The 18,841-nt window shown below is 43.6% G+C and overlaps 1 protein-coding gene across 6 annotated transcripts in view; it reads right to left on the minus strand.

Moving 5' to 3' along the window:
- The window catches only part of HMGA2 (high mobility group AT-hook 2), a 120,240-nt gene that overhangs the window by 21,047 nt on the left and 80,352 nt on the right, over positions 1-18,841 (minus strand). For all 6 annotated transcript variants that reach the window (XM_065048556.1, XM_065048549.1, XM_065048555.1 and 3 more), the window contains one exon: positions 2,828-2,860. In XM_065048556.1, the coding sequence (XP_064904628.1) occupies positions 2,828-2,860 (33 nt within the window). The remainder of the gene's footprint in view (positions 1-2,827; positions 2,861-18,841) is intronic.

An 18,841-nucleotide genomic window follows, 5' to 3' on the forward strand; every position in this document is an offset into this window, starting at 1 on the left:
ACAGGAGTAACTGTGATGTAAACTGACGCTCATAGAAATCTTGGAGAATACACTAAAATTCAATGCCCAGCACTCAGTTTCTGCCACTTTTTCTGAGGCAGGCTGGGGTAACACGCTCACCATCACACAGCAGTTCTCGACTGTAACCTCTCACAGTCCCCACTGATGAAGAAAGGATACATTTCTAACTTAATCCAGACTGCCACATGGTAAAGCCATCTGGGAGGATATTTTGAAGGAAACAGATGGAAAAGGAAGAGATTCCTCTGAATGTAGTGTAAGATTTACATTATCCTCCATGAACTTCCATGTAGTCCCCATGTTTATATAATTTATCACTATTTCCTTAGACAGCTGAGATTAGGAAGCCTGCATGAGCTCATGTTCTTGTTGTTAATTCTGAGTCTGAACCTCCCTCCTTTAAAGGGAAATTCAGTAGTGTAAAATGAAAATGGAGAAATGCAACCAGACTTAAGTGAAACCCAGCAGAATGAAGCTCCTGATCATCCCAGGAATTACACCCTTTTACCTCCATCATCTTTCAGTCCCAACAAGACACTATCATGAGCCCTTGCTCACAGTGATCATTTTTGTTTTCTGCCATGCACACACACTCAGCAAAACCACAATGTTGTGCTAGCATAACCATGGAAGCAGGGGCTGTTAAAACCAGTAAGGGTTAAAGACAAGTCAATGATTTCACTGAACATCCCTGAGGCCAAGGTTTAAAACAAAAGAAATGCCCTCTGAGTGAAGACATGGCACACAAATTATTTAAATAGTGTAATTTCAGTACTTGTGTTGTGATGACTGGGGATTTCTAAAAAGCCCTCTTGCTCCTTTCATGCATTCTCCAGTGCCTCCTTGTTTTCTGTACAAACATTTCCATTACTACTGGGAATGCCAAAGGGCCTCCTCTTCTCTCTCTCTTTCTCTCTTGGTGTATCTCTGACCAAAGAGATGCTGCCAAGGCATCGTGCAGCAGCGGCTGCATCTAGCTGGCTGAAACACCCTATGGCACCCTCACCAGAGTCACCGCTTTGGGAAAGAAGGGACACGAACATCCATATAGGGAACCCTAGTGCTCCAATTCAAATGCCTACATCCCTTCACCTTCAATTAAATCTGTCGTTATTTTGTTCTGCTACCAAAAGATGGAGTCCCAGGTCACCTATTTGTCCTCCTACACCCCCACCCAGCCTCGGCCCCAGCCATTTTTCCCTCTCTTGCACTGGGGCTTGCGCTCAGTTACCATTCAAACAAAACACTTGCAGGATTAAGTGCCCAGGGAGATCGGAGAGCCAGTAGCGCCACACATGCCATCGGCAGCGATGGCTTCTGCCAGGCTAAGCTGTGGCAAAGCCACCAGCTCTAGACCCTTTTATTCTGCTGACCATAGTGGATACAAGCTCTGCTATGTATCAGAGGAAACCACAATGCAAACAGCCTCCCAGGAGCCTCTGCCTCCTGGATTTGGCCTCCTTTGTACAGCAGGGGTTAAGCCTCCCTGTCTCTCAGGTGCCACGGAGGAGATGGCTGGCTTTGTGCCCACTGGCAGATTTACTACCATGTTGTAGTAGGAATAGCCTGATTGTGGCCATAAGAGTTGAAGGATATAAGTGAGACCAGGGAGAGGAAATACCTTTTATTAGAACAACTTGGTATGCTTTGAAATGTGTGGTGTAGTCAGATGGTGAGTCCTTGGGGACTGATGCGTTTCTTGCATAAGCTGGCCTAACAAAAGACATTACCTCTCCTTGAAAAACTTACCTCACTTGAAAATACTACTACATTCATCCTGTATGTTATCTCTGCCATTCGGAGACATTAAAATTATTGCCAGTGCCATAGATCCATCATTGCTGTGAGTACATCGACTTCTTGTGTAGAAACCTGATTCCTGCACATGCTTTGGAGAGTTACATCATTTCACCCCTTTAACTCACAGCCAGGATGCTTTCTGTTTCTTATGTAACAGCTCCTAATTCAGATTACGGTAGATATTACAATATTGTACACTGTACAATACTGTATTAAAACCATAAGGTGGAAAAACAAAGTATTATTCCCTTCTGAAAGCAGACCTCTTTCCAGAAAAGCAATGGACCCTTTATGCTCTTGACTCAGCAGTCATTCATATTCATGGTGGTACCACAGCACAGCCCAGTCCATCTCATGCCCACAGTCTTTTTTCTCTGCATGTGCACATGTAACAAAATGACAGAGTTTGGTTTTGAGGTTTTTTAATACAGGGCAGGCTGGGGAAAGAAAATGGAGGTGATCGTAAATGCAGTGTTTGACCTGTTTCATGTCACCTTGTGGCTTGCACTTTGTCCAAGGTGTTAAAGAAGAATAATAACATCCAACAGAAAAAGTTCAAATTTGCTAGTCTTTATGATGGATCCCATCTAGTGACCAAGTTCAGCTTATTTTATTTAGTGGATTTAGAGATTCTTTTAGACCTTTGGGGAGAAAAATTTTATACCTGTGCCCCCTCCTTGGTATAAGCAGTCCCCCATTACCGACGTTCAGGACATACTGAGATACTGAGATACCTCTCATATGCCGGACTCGTCATGCACCACTTGTGTGTGTGTCTGTACATGCATTATCATCGCAAAGTGGCTGCAGCAGAAAGAGGACATTTCTGAGCAAGCACCCTCCACTGCTTCCTCCTCTCCTTCCTAAGGGCCACCACATGAACTGTCCCCCAGCTTGTACGATTGATGTATTTCCCTTCATTCTTTACAGTAAAGGAGACCAGTTTAAATACCAAAGAATTATTTCACTTAAAATAGCCTAAAGAATTTAAATTAGCTTTTCTTACCTGAGCAGGCTTCTTTTGAACCACTTGTTGAGGCTGAAAAGTAAAACAAAGCACAGTGAGAAACAAAATTCACTGACGTCACCTGACTGTGATTTCACAGATGCTGGGAAAAATGTTTTCAGCAATAGAAACAAAACACAGACAAAGCCCACAATTCAGAAATGGAGTGATGAACATACCCTGCTCTCACACTCAGCCTCTGCTACACCTATCTATGACCTTGATCTGAAGCAGTTCAGATTACTGTTGCTGCAGAGGAGTATGTTAAGTTTGTATAATTAAAACCAAGGTTAAATCTTATTTAGCATGTTACATCTTTCAGATCTTCTATGGTACAGCTAGATTTACTTTGCTGCATTACTTATCAGACTGTGAGAGGCCTAATTGTATAACCAGATTTTATTGTCTCCACTGATGCTGTTCACTGTCTTACCACACTTTTCCAGCTATGAGTGGAGTGTCCTGCTGTGGGGAGGCTGTCTGCTGGCCATGAGCAGGAGCACAGCTTGGGCAGGGAGGTGAGGGACACATAACCCCATCCCTGAGCCAGGGATTCCCACTAAACCAAAGCCATCCCTGGCAAAGCCAGGAGGCTGGGATGGGCAGCGGCTCCAGCCCTCAGAAGCTCTGATTTGACATCTCCAGCTGCATGAAGGTGATGTTGTGCTGACCCTTGTGAGCCTGTCGACATAATTTTGGTGATGCCCATCACTGGGCAGGTTGGGTGTGTGGGCAGGGAGAGCTGAAGGTTTTGTCTATCTGCCCACGCAGGATGTGGTGGCACAGTCACAGACTCCTCAGCAAGTCTGGCTGCTTCCACCCAGGAATGAGAAACATAGTCCCCACATGAGTCCGGAGACCCACCAACATGCCAGCACCCTTCATTCCCAGCTTCGGGAGGAAGAGGAGTACCGATTAAGGAACTAATACAGGAGCACTTCAAATACATCACCACTGTCCAGATTATGTGAGGACCTTTGTGGGTTCTACAAGCAGCACGGAACAATCAGACCACAGATAAAGGATGAAATCCTGACACTGAGAACACAAAGGGGCTTTTCTCACTTCAGTGGGGCAAAGCTGCTGCCTTCGCCCACCCCCCAGGACTCTCTGTTTTCAAAGTATATGAATTGCACCCAATGATTTTCTTCCTCCCCTTCCTTCCTGCCTGTTCCTAATCCCAGCCGTGATTTTAGTGCCTCACTTGGGCAGAAGCCAACACGCTGTCCCTCTGCATGGCCAAAAAACTCATTTTCATGACAGTGTAGTAGGAAATAACTGGCATATTTCTGAATAAACATTTTAGTGTAACTGGCCTTTCAGAGCAATATTTCAGTGGGAAGGATCAATGAAAATGTAAATTAAACGTAACTGATTCAATTCAGACTGCCCACCACAAGCATCCCGTTTTAACAAGAGATGCTTTGTTTATTTGCAGTCTTTTTCTAATTCAGCCAAATCCTATTGCTGTTATATTTTTGTATTTGTGCCTCAGGCTCCAAGTCCTGCTCTCAAATAAATATGAGAAAAAAACCTGATGTGATGACTGGGTCCGTCTTTAACTTCAGGGTGGACCCCTTTGTAATAAATTCCCTTGCAATGGAGAAGCTGTTACCAAGGCACACATTTTACTGATGCCTTCTCCAGGTGGACTGCAAGCCTTTGCTGCCCTTGGACAAAGGAATGATTTGTTCCAAAGGAATCCCTCATAAGTACAGAACTCACTGAGCTCTTCAGTGATCTGCCACTAGTGCTTTTCCACTTTATTTTCTTTTTTTGCCTGCTGATTACACCTGTACACATGTTTATTCCCAAACCACATGAAATCCGCAGACATTCTTAGAGGCTGACTGTTTTCTCCTGCTCAGAAATCCCCATATAGTTTTGGCTGCGCACTCTGCATTCATGTGACTCTCACACACTGTAGCTCAATGAAATCTTCTGAAAGAGCTGCCAACTCACCAAATTTTCCATGAATTAGGTCCTGACACTTCAATGAGAGGAAAGACAATGTCTGAAACAAGGCCAGCTCTGGCTTTCTGCCCAGTATGTGTCACAGTAATTCTACCAGCTGCCCTTCTACACAGCACTTCATACTTTTCAGACCACCAAAAAGCCCCTTGAATGCCTTCAGTGATAGCTGGGCTCGAGCTGCCAGCATGTTTTCCCAGCCTCTGGCACCCAGTGGCTCCGGACTGGACCTAGAAAGTTTTTTGTATGCGTTTGGTTTGTTTTGTTGTTATTTTTATGAATGGATTTCACAGGGGACTCTGACTCCAGCACAATTCTATCCAGCCATTCATAAAAAGCAGAGGGAAAATATTGTACTTTGCCCAGTTGGAAACTGTCTCTGATATACTGACCAAGGCGTTCAAGAATCTTAGTCATTCAAGACCTTTGCTATCGTAGTGCTTCATGTCGAGAGCTCCCTGGCAGCGCTTGCTTACTGCCAGCCAGCTTTCCACTGGATTTGGGATCGGGAACTCCGTGTGTGTTACGCTTTGTCCTTTCAGTGGAAGAAGCACAGCTATAAAGGTCCAAAGACAGGTTCAGTCCCTTGGCCGGTGTTAATGGCACACACTGCTGACATGCCAGAGCCGTGCCACACTGAGGGCTCCAGCTCGTGGTGGCTCAATCACTGCAAGCGCTGGTTTTCAGGGCTTTACTTTTCCTGCTTCAGCCTGGCTGGCTGGCACAGCCTTTGGGCAAATGTGGGCTGGATAGATCCAGCAAGGTCCAGTCCTGCGAGGATCACAGTGCCCACTCACTTAGGTCACCCTAGAACAGAAGAACTGAGATGTACAGGAGTAATGAGAAACCTCCCAAGCACTCCCTTTCATTTCTTTAACCGTTCTGGATGTGATGCCTTTGGAAACTTTCTGACACGCTATAGATACAAATGCCTCAACGCACTAAGCTTTGTGCTCACTGAGTTAAGAGATCTTTTCAGGGCTTCAAAGGAGACACCTCTGATTCAAGAAGAGTGTTGCAACCGCATGTTCAACTAGCTGGAAAGAAAGATAATCTGTCTTGGTTATGAAAAAGACTGGATGCATAAAAAGAAAGAAAGACAAGAGACTTTAAAGAGGTGCTTTGGAACAAAATAAAGTTGTAGGCAGGACAAGAGAGCTCTGAACTATTATGTATCCTGCCAGAAGCATGCACAGTCAGATGGCAGACCTGCTCTACCAGAGGCTCTTGCGCTTCTGTCAGTGATCACACGTAAGGGGAGCTTTGTGCAACACAGGACTTCCAGAATTTATTTTCATCGTAAGTTTAAAAAACTGCTATTGTACACTGAATGTGTGTCAACTGAAATTCCATACACTTGAAAGCAAAATCCAGGGTTTTTTACATCATATGCAAGTACAAGGCAACCTTAAGTAGCTTTCTTAGATCTGTATGAGACAGAAAGAACAAGCGACAGTGTTGGACAAATCCTATGACCATGTCATTTAAATGTCTATCATACAAGAACAAATCCAAAATACAGCAGAACGTATTTTGCCATCTTTAAGCTATTAAGTGTGTGAGCTAAGGCAAAAGATAATAATTTAAAATGTCAGGATAAGATTCCTAACTTTGAACAGAAAAAAATAAACCACCTGAAGAGGAAAGCACACCAAGTTTCTGTGGTTTTATCTTTGCTGTAAGCTTTGGATGTTTGAAGCCCAACTGCTTCTCTTCTACAAGACACTTCTTCCATTCCTTCTCTGTCACCACATCCCTAATTTTATCTTATTTTCTGTTACTTTACTCTTCACCAATATATTAGATCCACCCTTACAGCCTATACAGACACTGGTCAAACAATTGTTTTGCCTTCTCTATGAGAGAAAATTAAAAAAAAAAGAGCAGCCTCATGGGATGAGTCCATATTCATCTTGTACCAGCAGTCAAAAGTGGTATCAAATTCAATTTGTCACACTTCTCATTTGCTGGCATGCTCCTTCCTACCCTGTGACTTTTCACAGAGTTATAAAAATAAGGAAGGATAAGGGTAAGTCTATGTCAACTACTGTGAACAATGCTGGAACACATTTTTAACAGTCAGAGAGAAAAGCACTGGTTTGAATGGAAATCATCCCCTGACTGCTGTGCCTGAAGCTCCAGGGGCAAGGTGCATACCCACAGTGCTCCTAGATGTTCTGTGCACGTCTTCTTCTTCAAATTCACTATTATGAAGATGTTCGACGGATGCTTCTTGCCAACAGTGACTCTCCATTTTATTCCCACAGCTTGACACAGACAAGACATTCGCACGGAGATAGCTCTGCTAGTGAGACTAAAGGACCATGATGGAAACTAACACCCAGTTAGGATGACATTTATAGTGCTGACAGCTCAGTGTTGTGCGGAGATCATTAAAATAATTTCATAGGTCACCCAAACACTTGTAGTTATAAATTAAAAGATGAGTAAAACCATATTTAGCTTTTTTTTGTCTACATATCCTAAAAAAATCAGGAAGTTCACATTATACCAGTTGAAACCAATATAATCCAAAATAAATCATGTCTTCCAAGCAGTTCCATATGACAGCAGGGTAACTAATGTTCTGCCCTACAGCTTTAATTGGTTTGAGTCCAGCATGGAGGGATAGGACCGGGGGCCCACGCAGCCAGCGAGAGAGACCTCGCCTCTGGGCAAAACCTCCTTTCAGCTTCACCACATCAGCTGGAATCTGCCCCAGACTGCATGGGATCGTGTGCCTGCCGTTCACTCCTCTGGTCCAGGTTTGCTCATGGCTTGCTTTAGAAACGACCTTCCTTTTGAGGGGGCAGCAGAAATGCTTTTTTACCCCGTTAGTAGTGAGGGGGGATGCCCTCTCCACGCAAGCAGGACTGGCTTGTGTTTTGGAAGCAGAGGTCATGAATTCTCCTGCCTCCGTCGCATGTTTGCAGTCAACTGGCAACCGTGGTGTCTGTGTACGCACACTGCTGTGGGTCATTAGGATCTAACAGCAAAACCATCTGGCCCTTAGAGTTCAAAGAAGATTTCACAGTCCTCTGTGCAGTCTCATAAATGAGGCTAATAGTAATCTGTGGAGAATTTTGGCAAAATCTGCAGAACTTTTATTCTTTATTTTCTATCCTACTTGGCACTCCTCTGAGTTTTTAATACCAAATACAAAGTCAGGTCATTCAAAAAATATTTATTAGCTTATTAAACTGACCTCCCCTGACTGCTGCTGGAAAACCCTGCAACATCTCAGGAGCTACACCAATAACTTTAGCTGATGACAAAGAGTACTTCTATTCTACTTACAGAAGAGAGCAGAGAGCATCAGAGTTTTCCAAGTACTTAAAGTGACTTTTAATAGTTATTTGACTGGCAACAAGATTTCATATTTTAATTGGTGAATTCAAAATACACTGCTTCAAATTACTCTTTTGGTAGCCTGAGAATTCAGGCACAAGGACATATATCCAGTCAGGTATGTATACCTCAAATGGAAGTAAAACAACTGGCTTCAGCAGGGTTGTAATTTCATATGTTTTGTTTATAGAAAGCTACCTTCACTAAAAAACATCTGTAGGTTGCTATATTTGCAATGCTTTTGTGTTCTGAGAGAATGAAACCTAATAAATAAATGCACTAAAATAAAATTCTACTTTCTTTTATGCTCCTATAATCCCATTATTTTTCTGCTGCTTTGACATAGCCTTCCTCACAGTGGTAGATTTCCCACCACTACTGATCTTGGTAAGTAAAAATGTAATGGTTACAACAGGGAAAACATAATTTTTCTTCATCTGCTAGCTGCACTGTTAGTTTAAGCATAACAATACCCCATTGAGTTTATCAAGGATATAATCAAAATTCAAAGCACAGTAGTTCAGTGCTCTTGAAAGACGCTATTAATTTTTATTTTCAGACAGTATTGGTTGTATTTCCATAAAATAGTAATGGACATTATGAAATAGCCATTTAATAGGCCTTGTATCTGTGGTTCAATACCATGAGCAAAGTTTAAATTGGCATATTCAGCTAAAATCAATAGAGTTTGGCAGCAGGAGGATCTGTTGTTGTTGACTGCTCTTCTTCAGAGCCACTGCTGCTGTTGGGTTCCCACTACTTCATTATCATCCATCATGTATTTGATAAGCTTTCCTGACGCAATTTGCTCAGGTTTAGTTCAGCACCCTGTGTATTTTTCTGCTAAAAATATTAAGAAGCAATTTCTGCCTTTCGGAATAATTCCAGTATACAGCTCAGCATTGAGGCTTTCTTGATATCCACCTAAGGAAACATGAGCTGGCTCCTTTGTCTGGCAAACGTCATCTGTATCTGTGTATTTATAACCCCCTACACAGACAGACTATTGAGAAAGCCAAATGGGAGGCTTCAGTTATTCTTAGTTATAGCGTAAGGAAAAAAACCCTACATTTTAGTAGACAGAAATAAATAATAAGTCATTTGCGAAGAAACTAAGCCTTCATGATTCAAGGACATAAACTTATCAGAAACTGCTCAGCTTTATACCTTGCAGACTTCTCCAGACAAGTAACTATTGTGCAACTGTTTATCTTCAGACTATATTGTCTCTTTGGATACACCAACCCCTGTGTTCACCATCCATTTTTCTTGGCCCATGTGGAAATGATTTTTGGTCACTACCAAACAGACTAGATTTTAATTGATGACCTAGAGGTGAAAAGCACCATATCACATTACCATCCGGTTCCAACTTTTGTATTAGAGTCTTCCCTCTCTTCTTGCTCAGGCACCTCCTACTTTATGGACCAAGAAAACAGGGGCAGTTCCTGCTTCAGAAGCTGTTCTTGGAGGTACCACTGATGGTGGCTGCATGGGACTGACCAGGGATGCATGACTGGCATCAGTGGACTCATCTCTTGACTGGACTGACAGGAGCTCCTGAATCCCCCACAACCTTTGCATTGGCCTCCAGTGAAACGAGAGAGTAAACATGGCAGTAGAGTCCCAAAACAGATAATCTGCTGCAAAATCTGCTACTGTGAAGTTTGAACTTCAGTCTTTTTGCTCAAAATTTAACTACCGTCAGGTAACATTTCTCTTTCTGGCCTCCTATGTTCATTCTCTCCTCCACATTTTAAGGTCACAAAGACCTTACCTTGTTCAGTAATAGCATCCTTGCGTCATTTAGAGACTGGAAAACATGCACAGCCTTATTTCCACAATGTAGGCTTAGATACAAACAATCAAATTCTTTTCCAGGCCTACGAAAGCTTCTGCCAACAACAGGCCCAAGCCTAGAGTCAGAGATGGAAAAAACCCCGAAGTGGCAGTGATGGAAAACAAGGGGTAAACTGCTCTGTGCAGCAGCCCAGGGACTACAGCACAGTCCCAGCAGTGACAGGTGACAACTCTGGCTCCTGCCCCATGTCTCCACCAGAAGCCAGAGCTGCACTTCTTCACAAGAGCCCCTGAAGGAGGACACTGGTGAAAATACAGTACGCACTTTCCTAGCCTGGGAAGGCAGCCATTCAAACCACCCTGAAGGTAGCAATTCAAGCCAAGGAGTCTCAGTGGCACTTCCCAGTGGCAGCCTGTGACATATTTCTTCACTTAGGTCCATGTTAAAAATGCTGTCACCTCTAGAAACTTGCACTTTGTGTTTTAGCAAGGCACGTGTCAACCAGAGAAGAGCATCAGAGCAAGCAGTATGTAAAGGCAGGCGAACAAGGACATGATTATCACCATTTGTGATGATCTACCTAGAAAATCTGCAGCCTTCACATACAGGAAAAAACAATCCAGTCCATGTCCTCAGCCTGACTTGCATCCATATCACCTTTCCTCCTGCTGTATGAGGCCATCTCTTCCACACTGCCTAGAGGGAAGAGCCCCTGGGCCATGCTATCTCCTCAGCCACACCTGGGCACCACGTTAGGTTGCAGAGGACAAGCTGGTGAAGGAGAGGAGGTGCCCAACTGCACAGCACAGACTGCAGGCAGGGCAGCACTCCAGGCTGTGCCCGGGCACTGTTCAGCTCACCCAGCACAGACACCACTCAGATCTTGTCAGGAAGAGCTATCTGTCCCCTCATCTGTACACACTGGGGTGAAGACACAAGGGACCTAGGCAAACTCTTTCGTGTAGCCACTTCTGCCCCTTTCGAGATGTAAACCATCTTGTACGGAGCTTATGTTGTCATCCCCAGGCCTGACCATAAACTCCTGCAGGAGCTTCCCTTTCCCATCCAGCCCACCGCCTCTGTGACCTCCCATTGCCCTGTGACGGCTGGGCAGGGTTTTCCTCCAAAGAAAAGATACACAGTGCAAGGAAGGCAGATCCGACTGTGCCTGGCTGATTTTCTGCAGCTGAGGATCTGGCCTGAGGCACTTCTCTTGAACTTCTTTGTCTGAGCAGATCCATTGGTAGCCACATGGTTGGCTGGGGATGTTTTTGTACGTCTGGGATATACAGATGTCTGATGGCTGTCTGTCTGTCAAATAGATTTGATAATTATGACTGCCCCCAGGAAACTGATGCTGCTAAGAGTGTCTGTCAGAGTCCGACCAGAGCCTCCTGACATCCTGGCACAATTTCTTTAAAAAGTCAGTGTTCAAAATAGAAATACATTTTCCACGTACTTGAAATATACTGGGGGCTTGGTGGCAAGTTTTTGTAATTAATCCACTTCCTGGCTTGATATATTTTGCGATCATTCTGGCATGATATGTTAAATACTGAACTCAGTTCATAGTGGTATTTTTAAATTGAAACTACATTCATCATGTCCAAAGGCATGATTTGTACACACTCCTTGCAAAGCAGAAAAAAACCATTTGCATTGCATTTCTGGTGTGCTTTTACCATTCACTCACTAATAGCAATTTCATCATATGCATCATTGTGAAATTCACATGACACAGTAACATATTTTAAAAGAGGGTGGCAAAATGATTTCCTCTTTTAACCAGCTAGAACCCATTTACTAAAAGATTGCTAAGTCAATGTCTACAATATCATACCCTCAGTCTCTGGACAGCAGCAGAAACACAAACAGTGTGAGTGTACACATGCTTCCCTCTGTCTGGAAGAGCGAGAAAGAAGAGGGAAGAAAGAGAGGGAAAAGGAGAATCTGCTCTTGATAATTATGGTGTAATTTTGGATTTGTTTTATTTACATCCCTGGATAGACTCTGAATTTAGCCCAGTCTAGGAGAGAAGAATTTTACTGTAATTTTTACAGGACAATTACCTGACTGTCTAGCTACAGTTATTTAATAGCCTTTTGGAAGCTACATCTGACCTGAAGATCCTATTTGTTGCTTGGCTCTAACAATGTGAACATCAAAGGTATGCGTGTTAGGTATGCACGCAAATCCCCTGCAGCTTTTTTCATAATCGTACTGAAACCCAATACCACATCAAGAATGCAGCGCCTGGAGCACCCTACTACAGCCCCACTCCCTGCTGCAGCTTAAAGTGGTTTCCTCGCTCTCAGAGCTCCGTCCACCACCACTTGGAAAGCTGCCTGCTTCTAAATGGTACGGTGAACATTTTACCAAATGCAGGTCATTTCAGAGAATAGGACTGCTCAATATTTACTGCCAGTTCCTGGTAACTCTTCCATATTTTGTTGTTTCTGTTGCTTAAGCGACAAAACCTGACTTTTCACATCACAAAAAAAAACAAAGCTAAATACTGTCCTTGGCTAAATTCTGATCTTGGTTCAAACCAGTTGCAGAGCCTACCCTAAGAGGTAAATGCTTCCATCTCCCAACTAGTGACATTTTATTATGCTTGGAACCTATATGGTTTGGGACGTGCCAAAAATACACCAGTTGGTAGCATCTGTGGCTAGGTGGTCCTGGCAGCAGAGGTGAAAGCAGCTTGCTGGATGACGGGGGAGGATAGCTGGCCTCCAAATGCTGTAGTTGGCACAGAGATACATACCATTTCTGGGAATTAAGTACCTGGGGTAGGCAGAAGCTTGATTTGCAGCTGAACATAATCCGCCTTTGTGAGACCAGTATTACATCAGCACCAGATTGTTTAACAGCAGCTGCAAGATCATTTTAGCATTGGCAGCAATGTGGCCAAGGATACCCTGAACCTCTAGATATTAACAAGTAAGGGAGCTACTAATAGTGTGGAGCAATGGTGGTCACCAGGCTGCTCCCAGGCACCTACATGTCCCCACATTCCATGCCTGTGACTACCCAGGCCAGCCTTAAGCAAGGCTTTATCTTGGAGAGTGAGACAAAGAACATGAAGGTGCATCTGCAGGTGGGCCCCATGGACACCAGAGGCTGCTGGAACCCATTGCTCTCCTAGGCAAACCCCATGGCCAGCAAGGAGGCCACCAGTGAGGGAAGGACAGCATTTGAAGAAAGGGCAAGGAAACAACAGTATAGCTTGGGACAGCATGTGTACACCTAGGAGCTTCTGGAAATCTTGGTTGGTACAGAGCTGGGAAGTTTTGTTTGGGTTGCACAGTGGGAAAGATACAAAAAGATGAAGGGATGAAAGTTGCAAGGAGAGATGGTGGGGAAGAGTGGGACCAAACGCACCCCACCTTCCCTGCTTGCACACAAATGGGAACAGTGTCTCTGCACTGCCTGTTATATGCAAGAAACTGAGAGGAAACACATAGAAGTACCTTATTAATATTTATTTTTGTCCACCAATGCACACATAGGTGGCTGCATTGTTGTCATACTTTTGGCTTCTTTCATGGTCTTAAAACTCTGTGTGTTACTGACATATTTTGGGGGGTTTGTGGTGTTTTTAAAGAGAGTAATCAGGAAGTTTGGTCAGAAAGACTGTTTTTAGATGCTGGTGGGTTTTTTAGATTCCAGGATTAGATGCATTTTGTAGGCTTTATGGGAGTGCTTCATCTTCCCAGATCATAATAAGGAAGAGAGAAATAGAAAGGCCCTGGGATTGTACTGCCTTGGGGAGCCGAGGATTACACCCCTACCCGCAAGCAGAGCAACAACCTGTCATTGAAGGCTGATGACAGCAGGATCCGCAGGAGCACGTGCTCTTTCTGAAGAAGAACTCAAGCCATCTCTCAGCACGGCAATCTGTGCAGAAGCAGGTCTGCTTCAGCTTTGTGGTTAGACGGCGCTGGCAGCGGGACAGCGGGGACATGCACTGTTTGTTATACAAGCACTTCAAAAGGGTGGGGGACAGCGATGGGATAAGGAGTTACCCATGCCTCTTCGCTTTTCATCACCTCCCAGGAATGTCTGCCTTCAGGGCTAATTTAGATGCATTTACGTTAATAAATGTGTGGCCTTTTCCATCATATTTTTTTCATTTTAACTCCTGTCTGCCCTTGCTGGCACATGCCCTTGGCAATTTGTGGTTATTTTGCTCATTTGGCATTGTATAATTGTCCTTTATTACTGAATATAGATTTTTTTTTTTTTTTTTTTTTTTAGTTAAGCAAACACAGAGCTCATGAAAGCGATACAGTCTAGCTCCATTTTACTAAGCAAATACTGGGCTTTTTTTCCTTTCCTTCTTTCTCTCAGTAAAAAAGACAATGTTTTGCTAGCTGTAAACTCGTTTGAAAGCCTGAAAGGCATGATTTTGTGAGTCTTCCAGATGCATCATCACAGTTCCAGAAAGCTTCCTGACTGACAGGAAAGCCAGGACTTTTGTGAGATCTCCACATCAGGATATTATTAATAAACATTCTGTACTTCAGAGGGACACCCCAATATCACGAGAGCTCTATATGGCTCCCTGCTCAGCATTAAGGATGCCTCCTCCCTCTCCTTACTCCTAAGTGTGGTAGGGCCCAACCTTTTGGGCTGGGGTTGGTTGAACAGTCCCTTACAGAGGAATTCAAGGTCTCTATGCTCAACTCCAGGCATGACTTAATATACGAAGACACTTCTTTCACATCCATGCTCATCCCACGACAAGATGATGTCTGTGCTTGGACCATCCGATAGACATGAGATCAGATGGGTGGAGAGCAGGATCCACACATCCTTGAAGAGAGAGCACAGTGAAAACAGGGCTGTTGTCCTCCATCCAGGATAAGGGCCTTCAGAAAAGAGGATGCAGGGTAATTTTGCACTGTTTATAATTTTAGCAGAGATGCTCCAGCCCGCGAGCTTTAGTTTAACCAGCCCTGCTCTAGAAAACGTTAGTAGGCCTATTTAAAATTTTGAACCTTCACTTTTAGCACTGGCCAGTAATACCTGGGAACACGCTTTCCACCTGCCTGTCTGAGCCATGCTACACTCCAGCTACAGGGCTGCCCATGTCCTAGGGGAGTCTTCACTGTGCAGGAGCTGTGTTTGTCAAGGAGCTTGGGATGCCAATGAACCAGAGACTTTAGGAGCAAAATGCATAATACATTCAGTGATTAGCATCCCCTAGTAACACAAATACCGACACACACATCTAGTTCCTGAACAGAACTAATCCAAATCTGAACCTGACCTACTGATACATAGTAGATATGGGCAAACTCAAAGCAAAAATACTTGGGAAGTGCCTGGACACCACCAAGTCAAACGTGTTTTTCTACCTCTTCATTCATATCACTTGTGGTTTATTTTTTTTTTTCCAAGTACATTTTTCTCAGCCCTCAGTGTTTCTCCAGAAACTGAAATCTAACTCATTACCAGGTGTCCTGTGGGAGAGCTGTGATGCTATATGATGGCTCATATTGATACTACTCTTCAGTTCAACATGGACTTCCTTACAAAAAACTTAAGAACATATATCAGATAACTAAAAACAATCATAATATTGAAATACATAATCTCTGAATATCCTTTTCATCTCTGCAAATCTCAAAGTGATTTACACACTGGAAGTGACATGGGAGCCTTATAAAGGGATCTGTTTCACTTCACCAAAGGGCAGACATTTCTGAGACGGGATCTGGCAACTGTTCTAACAGCAGAATACAATGTTACGTAAAGCTGTGGCACAAGGGGAGGAATAGCACAGCCAGTGCACATGGCAGGGAAGGAAGGATGTGATTATCCAAACCAGAGTTTGGCCATGACACTGGGGTCAAACCTTGACTCTTGAAAAGTGCCATGGGAAGCCTGGTGACCACAACTTATCAAGGGCCTTGATTTTATATCTCATCTGACAAATGCCACCTTCAGTAACAGTTTTCTTGAATACCATGCAGAGGCATTCTTCTTAAGCGAACCAGAAAGAAAAGTGCACCCCAGCACGGCAGCTAGGTGTCCTTGGGGGTATTCCCTTTGTTTCTCAGTTAGTCTATATAATCTGAGAGCCCAGGGGACATATATCCCCTTCGCAGCACTGGTCTACAAAGAAATCAGGACACTGCTTGTGTTAGATGCATTTACCAGAAACTCAGAGCACAACCCCCCTATTTTCAAAACAGTAATACTCCGCCCATTACCATCTTGTGACTTCTGTTGTCTAAAATGTGAATCACCCTGAATATTTGACCTGTGAATAGCTACTAACCAACCAAACAACCTTCCATTGTGGTACTAGTGAGCTACTGCATTCTGTATGATTTAAGCACAATGTGCACATCACTGGCTTAAAAGGCGTCTTAAAAGTCATCACCAAGTAAGCAGCAGTAACAGAATACATATGAGTTTCAGCCTACTTCAGATGTGGGGATACATAGCATTACTTCACATGTATTTTACTAAGGTGAAGGAATAGTACCTAGCAATGAGGACAAGCTAGCAGCCTGTGCTTGGGGTAGTCAGTAACACTTATCAAAGCCCAGCCAGGACATTATGACTCAGCTGTGCATTAAATATCTCAGACTAGAAATTATTACTATATCCATTATTTCAGATGCAGAGAGAGGAACTTAGGGAGAGCTAGTCTGTCTCATAGAACTACTGCCAAGATGGGTTTCTTTTTCACAAGCATTTCCTCACACAGCAGGAACATGCGTGCATGTGCTACAGAGAAATTAAACAATAAATTATGATCAAGGACAATTGAGGGAGTTGACACAAAAGCCTCTAAGACCAGATGCACATAACTAGAAGTCTCGAATTTGTTTGAACAATCTCACAGAAGCGAACCCAACTCAAACCCATCAGTTTGGTAGCATGAGTAACTGCATGTGGGAGAGCGCAGGACTGAGGCACTGGAAGAAAACAAGTCTTGGGAGGTTCTATAGGTATCATATAGGTCTTTCAGCTATGAAGTTATATATAATGTAGGAATATGCAGCAATGCCTCTTCAGAAGAAATTCAGAATCAGTTATTGGTTTTTGCTTTAGGTAGGTACTGGTCTTGAACACACTTGAGGAAACAGCGTTGTGTACATGAGATCACATTAGACAGCTTCCACTCAAACGAGATATGAGTGACACAACATGAAGAGTAGACCAGTGAACCTAATAGCTCATTGCCTTTTTATAAAATCAGAACCAAAATTGTGATTTTTGCCTGACAGTAACCAAGCACAGATTGTCCTATTTTCAACGTAAAATCTAGTTAACAGAAACATGGGCATGTTTGCTCCTGGTCTCACTTTAGAAGCTCAAGTGAATGTTTGTCTGCTTTACTGGATGTATACAAGTATTAATTAACCTGTCACCCTGCTAATTGTTATTTATTTAATACCAGTAATACTATTAATTATTCTATATTATTTCCTTGTGCTCTTAAAAAGCAGCTGGACTTAATGTTAAACATTTTCTCTTATTTCCTTTCTGCCACTGCCTTTTCTGCAAAAGAGCATTGCAAGTGCCCACAGCATTATAAAAAACCCCAGCAATAAAGATACAAAACCCAAGTATTCTCTTGCTTGTTGCTTTATTCAGTTTATTATCCTCTTATTGTTTCACTTTAATTGCTGGAGCTTGATACCATACTCATTTTCCTCAGTCAGTTCATAATATCTATTTCCCTGAAGGTCAGAAACAATATCTCCAGAAATACCACCTGCTATTCAGGGATATCGCAGGAAATTTGCATTTCCACTTCGTAAAGTGTTATTATTTTGGACTGACAACCTATATTCATTTCTTTATCCCAAAGTGTTAGGATCTCTGCAAACTAGAAAGAGACAGTATGGGTGTCCTGGCTGGCCTTCCACTACCATTTCATGGTCATTAACAATCAAGAGCAAGAAGTCAAACAACTTGCTGCTGAAAGATGGGTGTGCTTCACATGCCGCTCTCCCCGTCACTTCCACAGGAGTACAGGAGCAGCCCAGACTCTTCTCCGCTCTCTCCAAGCTTGGCCAGCCCTCCTTCAGGACTGGGCTGCTGCCTGAACACGTTCTTCCACCCTCTGCAAACAGCACTGAGGAATGAGGTGGTAGATGCAGCCAGAGGATTTACTCCCCTGTGGAAACACAGGAGGCTTGAGTGCGGTTCTACAGGCAGTTGAACATCCTCTGTCCAGCCTTGTATTCATGGAGTGTGAGAATGCAGCATTTTGGGACCACTGGCAGGGGAAGGAAAGCTGCCCCCTATTAGGTACTCACAAGCCTTGCAACCTTTACACCAGCTGTAGCAGACACGCCAAAAACAAACTTCAGCCCTTCAGCATTTTTTCCCCTGAGGAACGTTTTGAGGCAGCTGCCTTTACAAACTCCAGCAATTTTATTCCTTAGCTTTATCAGTGCAGCCATGAGCGATCAGGCAGCAAAGAGGAGACCTGTTAGCAGGAATGTGCAGTCCTGCACATTTTCTACACAACATGGAGTAGGTTAAACTTGAGTGGCCCTTTTCCCTGTTCTTCAAACTCAAACTTATCTTTGGCCTTTCTGATTTCTCCTCCCATGCCCTGCAGCGCAGTTACCTGCCGGGAGTGGAGGCGGCCAGAGCAGCAAGTGCCCAGGCTGCACGTCCCATCCCTCATGGTCGCATCAGGCAGCGTGTGCTGCATGAATTGCCAGGGGAAGAGGGGTATTCACAGCCACCTATGGCTTCTCCCAGCAAGTCCATCCTGTGGCCCAGAAACACACCCAATGATGAGCATGAGGAAAGCAGACTGAAGGCAGAAATGTGCTTAAAAATGGCTTTATTTGTGGAGATCTGTCCAAATCCATTTCTGTGGCTCAGGAGGAAGCGTGACTGTGGGAACTTTGTTG

Source organism: Columba livia, chromosome 1, assembly GCF_036013475.1.
Source record: "Columba livia isolate bColLiv1 breed racing homer chromosome 1, bColLiv1.pat.W.v2, whole genome shotgun sequence".
Taxonomy (NCBI): domain Eukaryota; kingdom Metazoa; phylum Chordata; class Aves; order Columbiformes; family Columbidae; genus Columba; species Columba livia.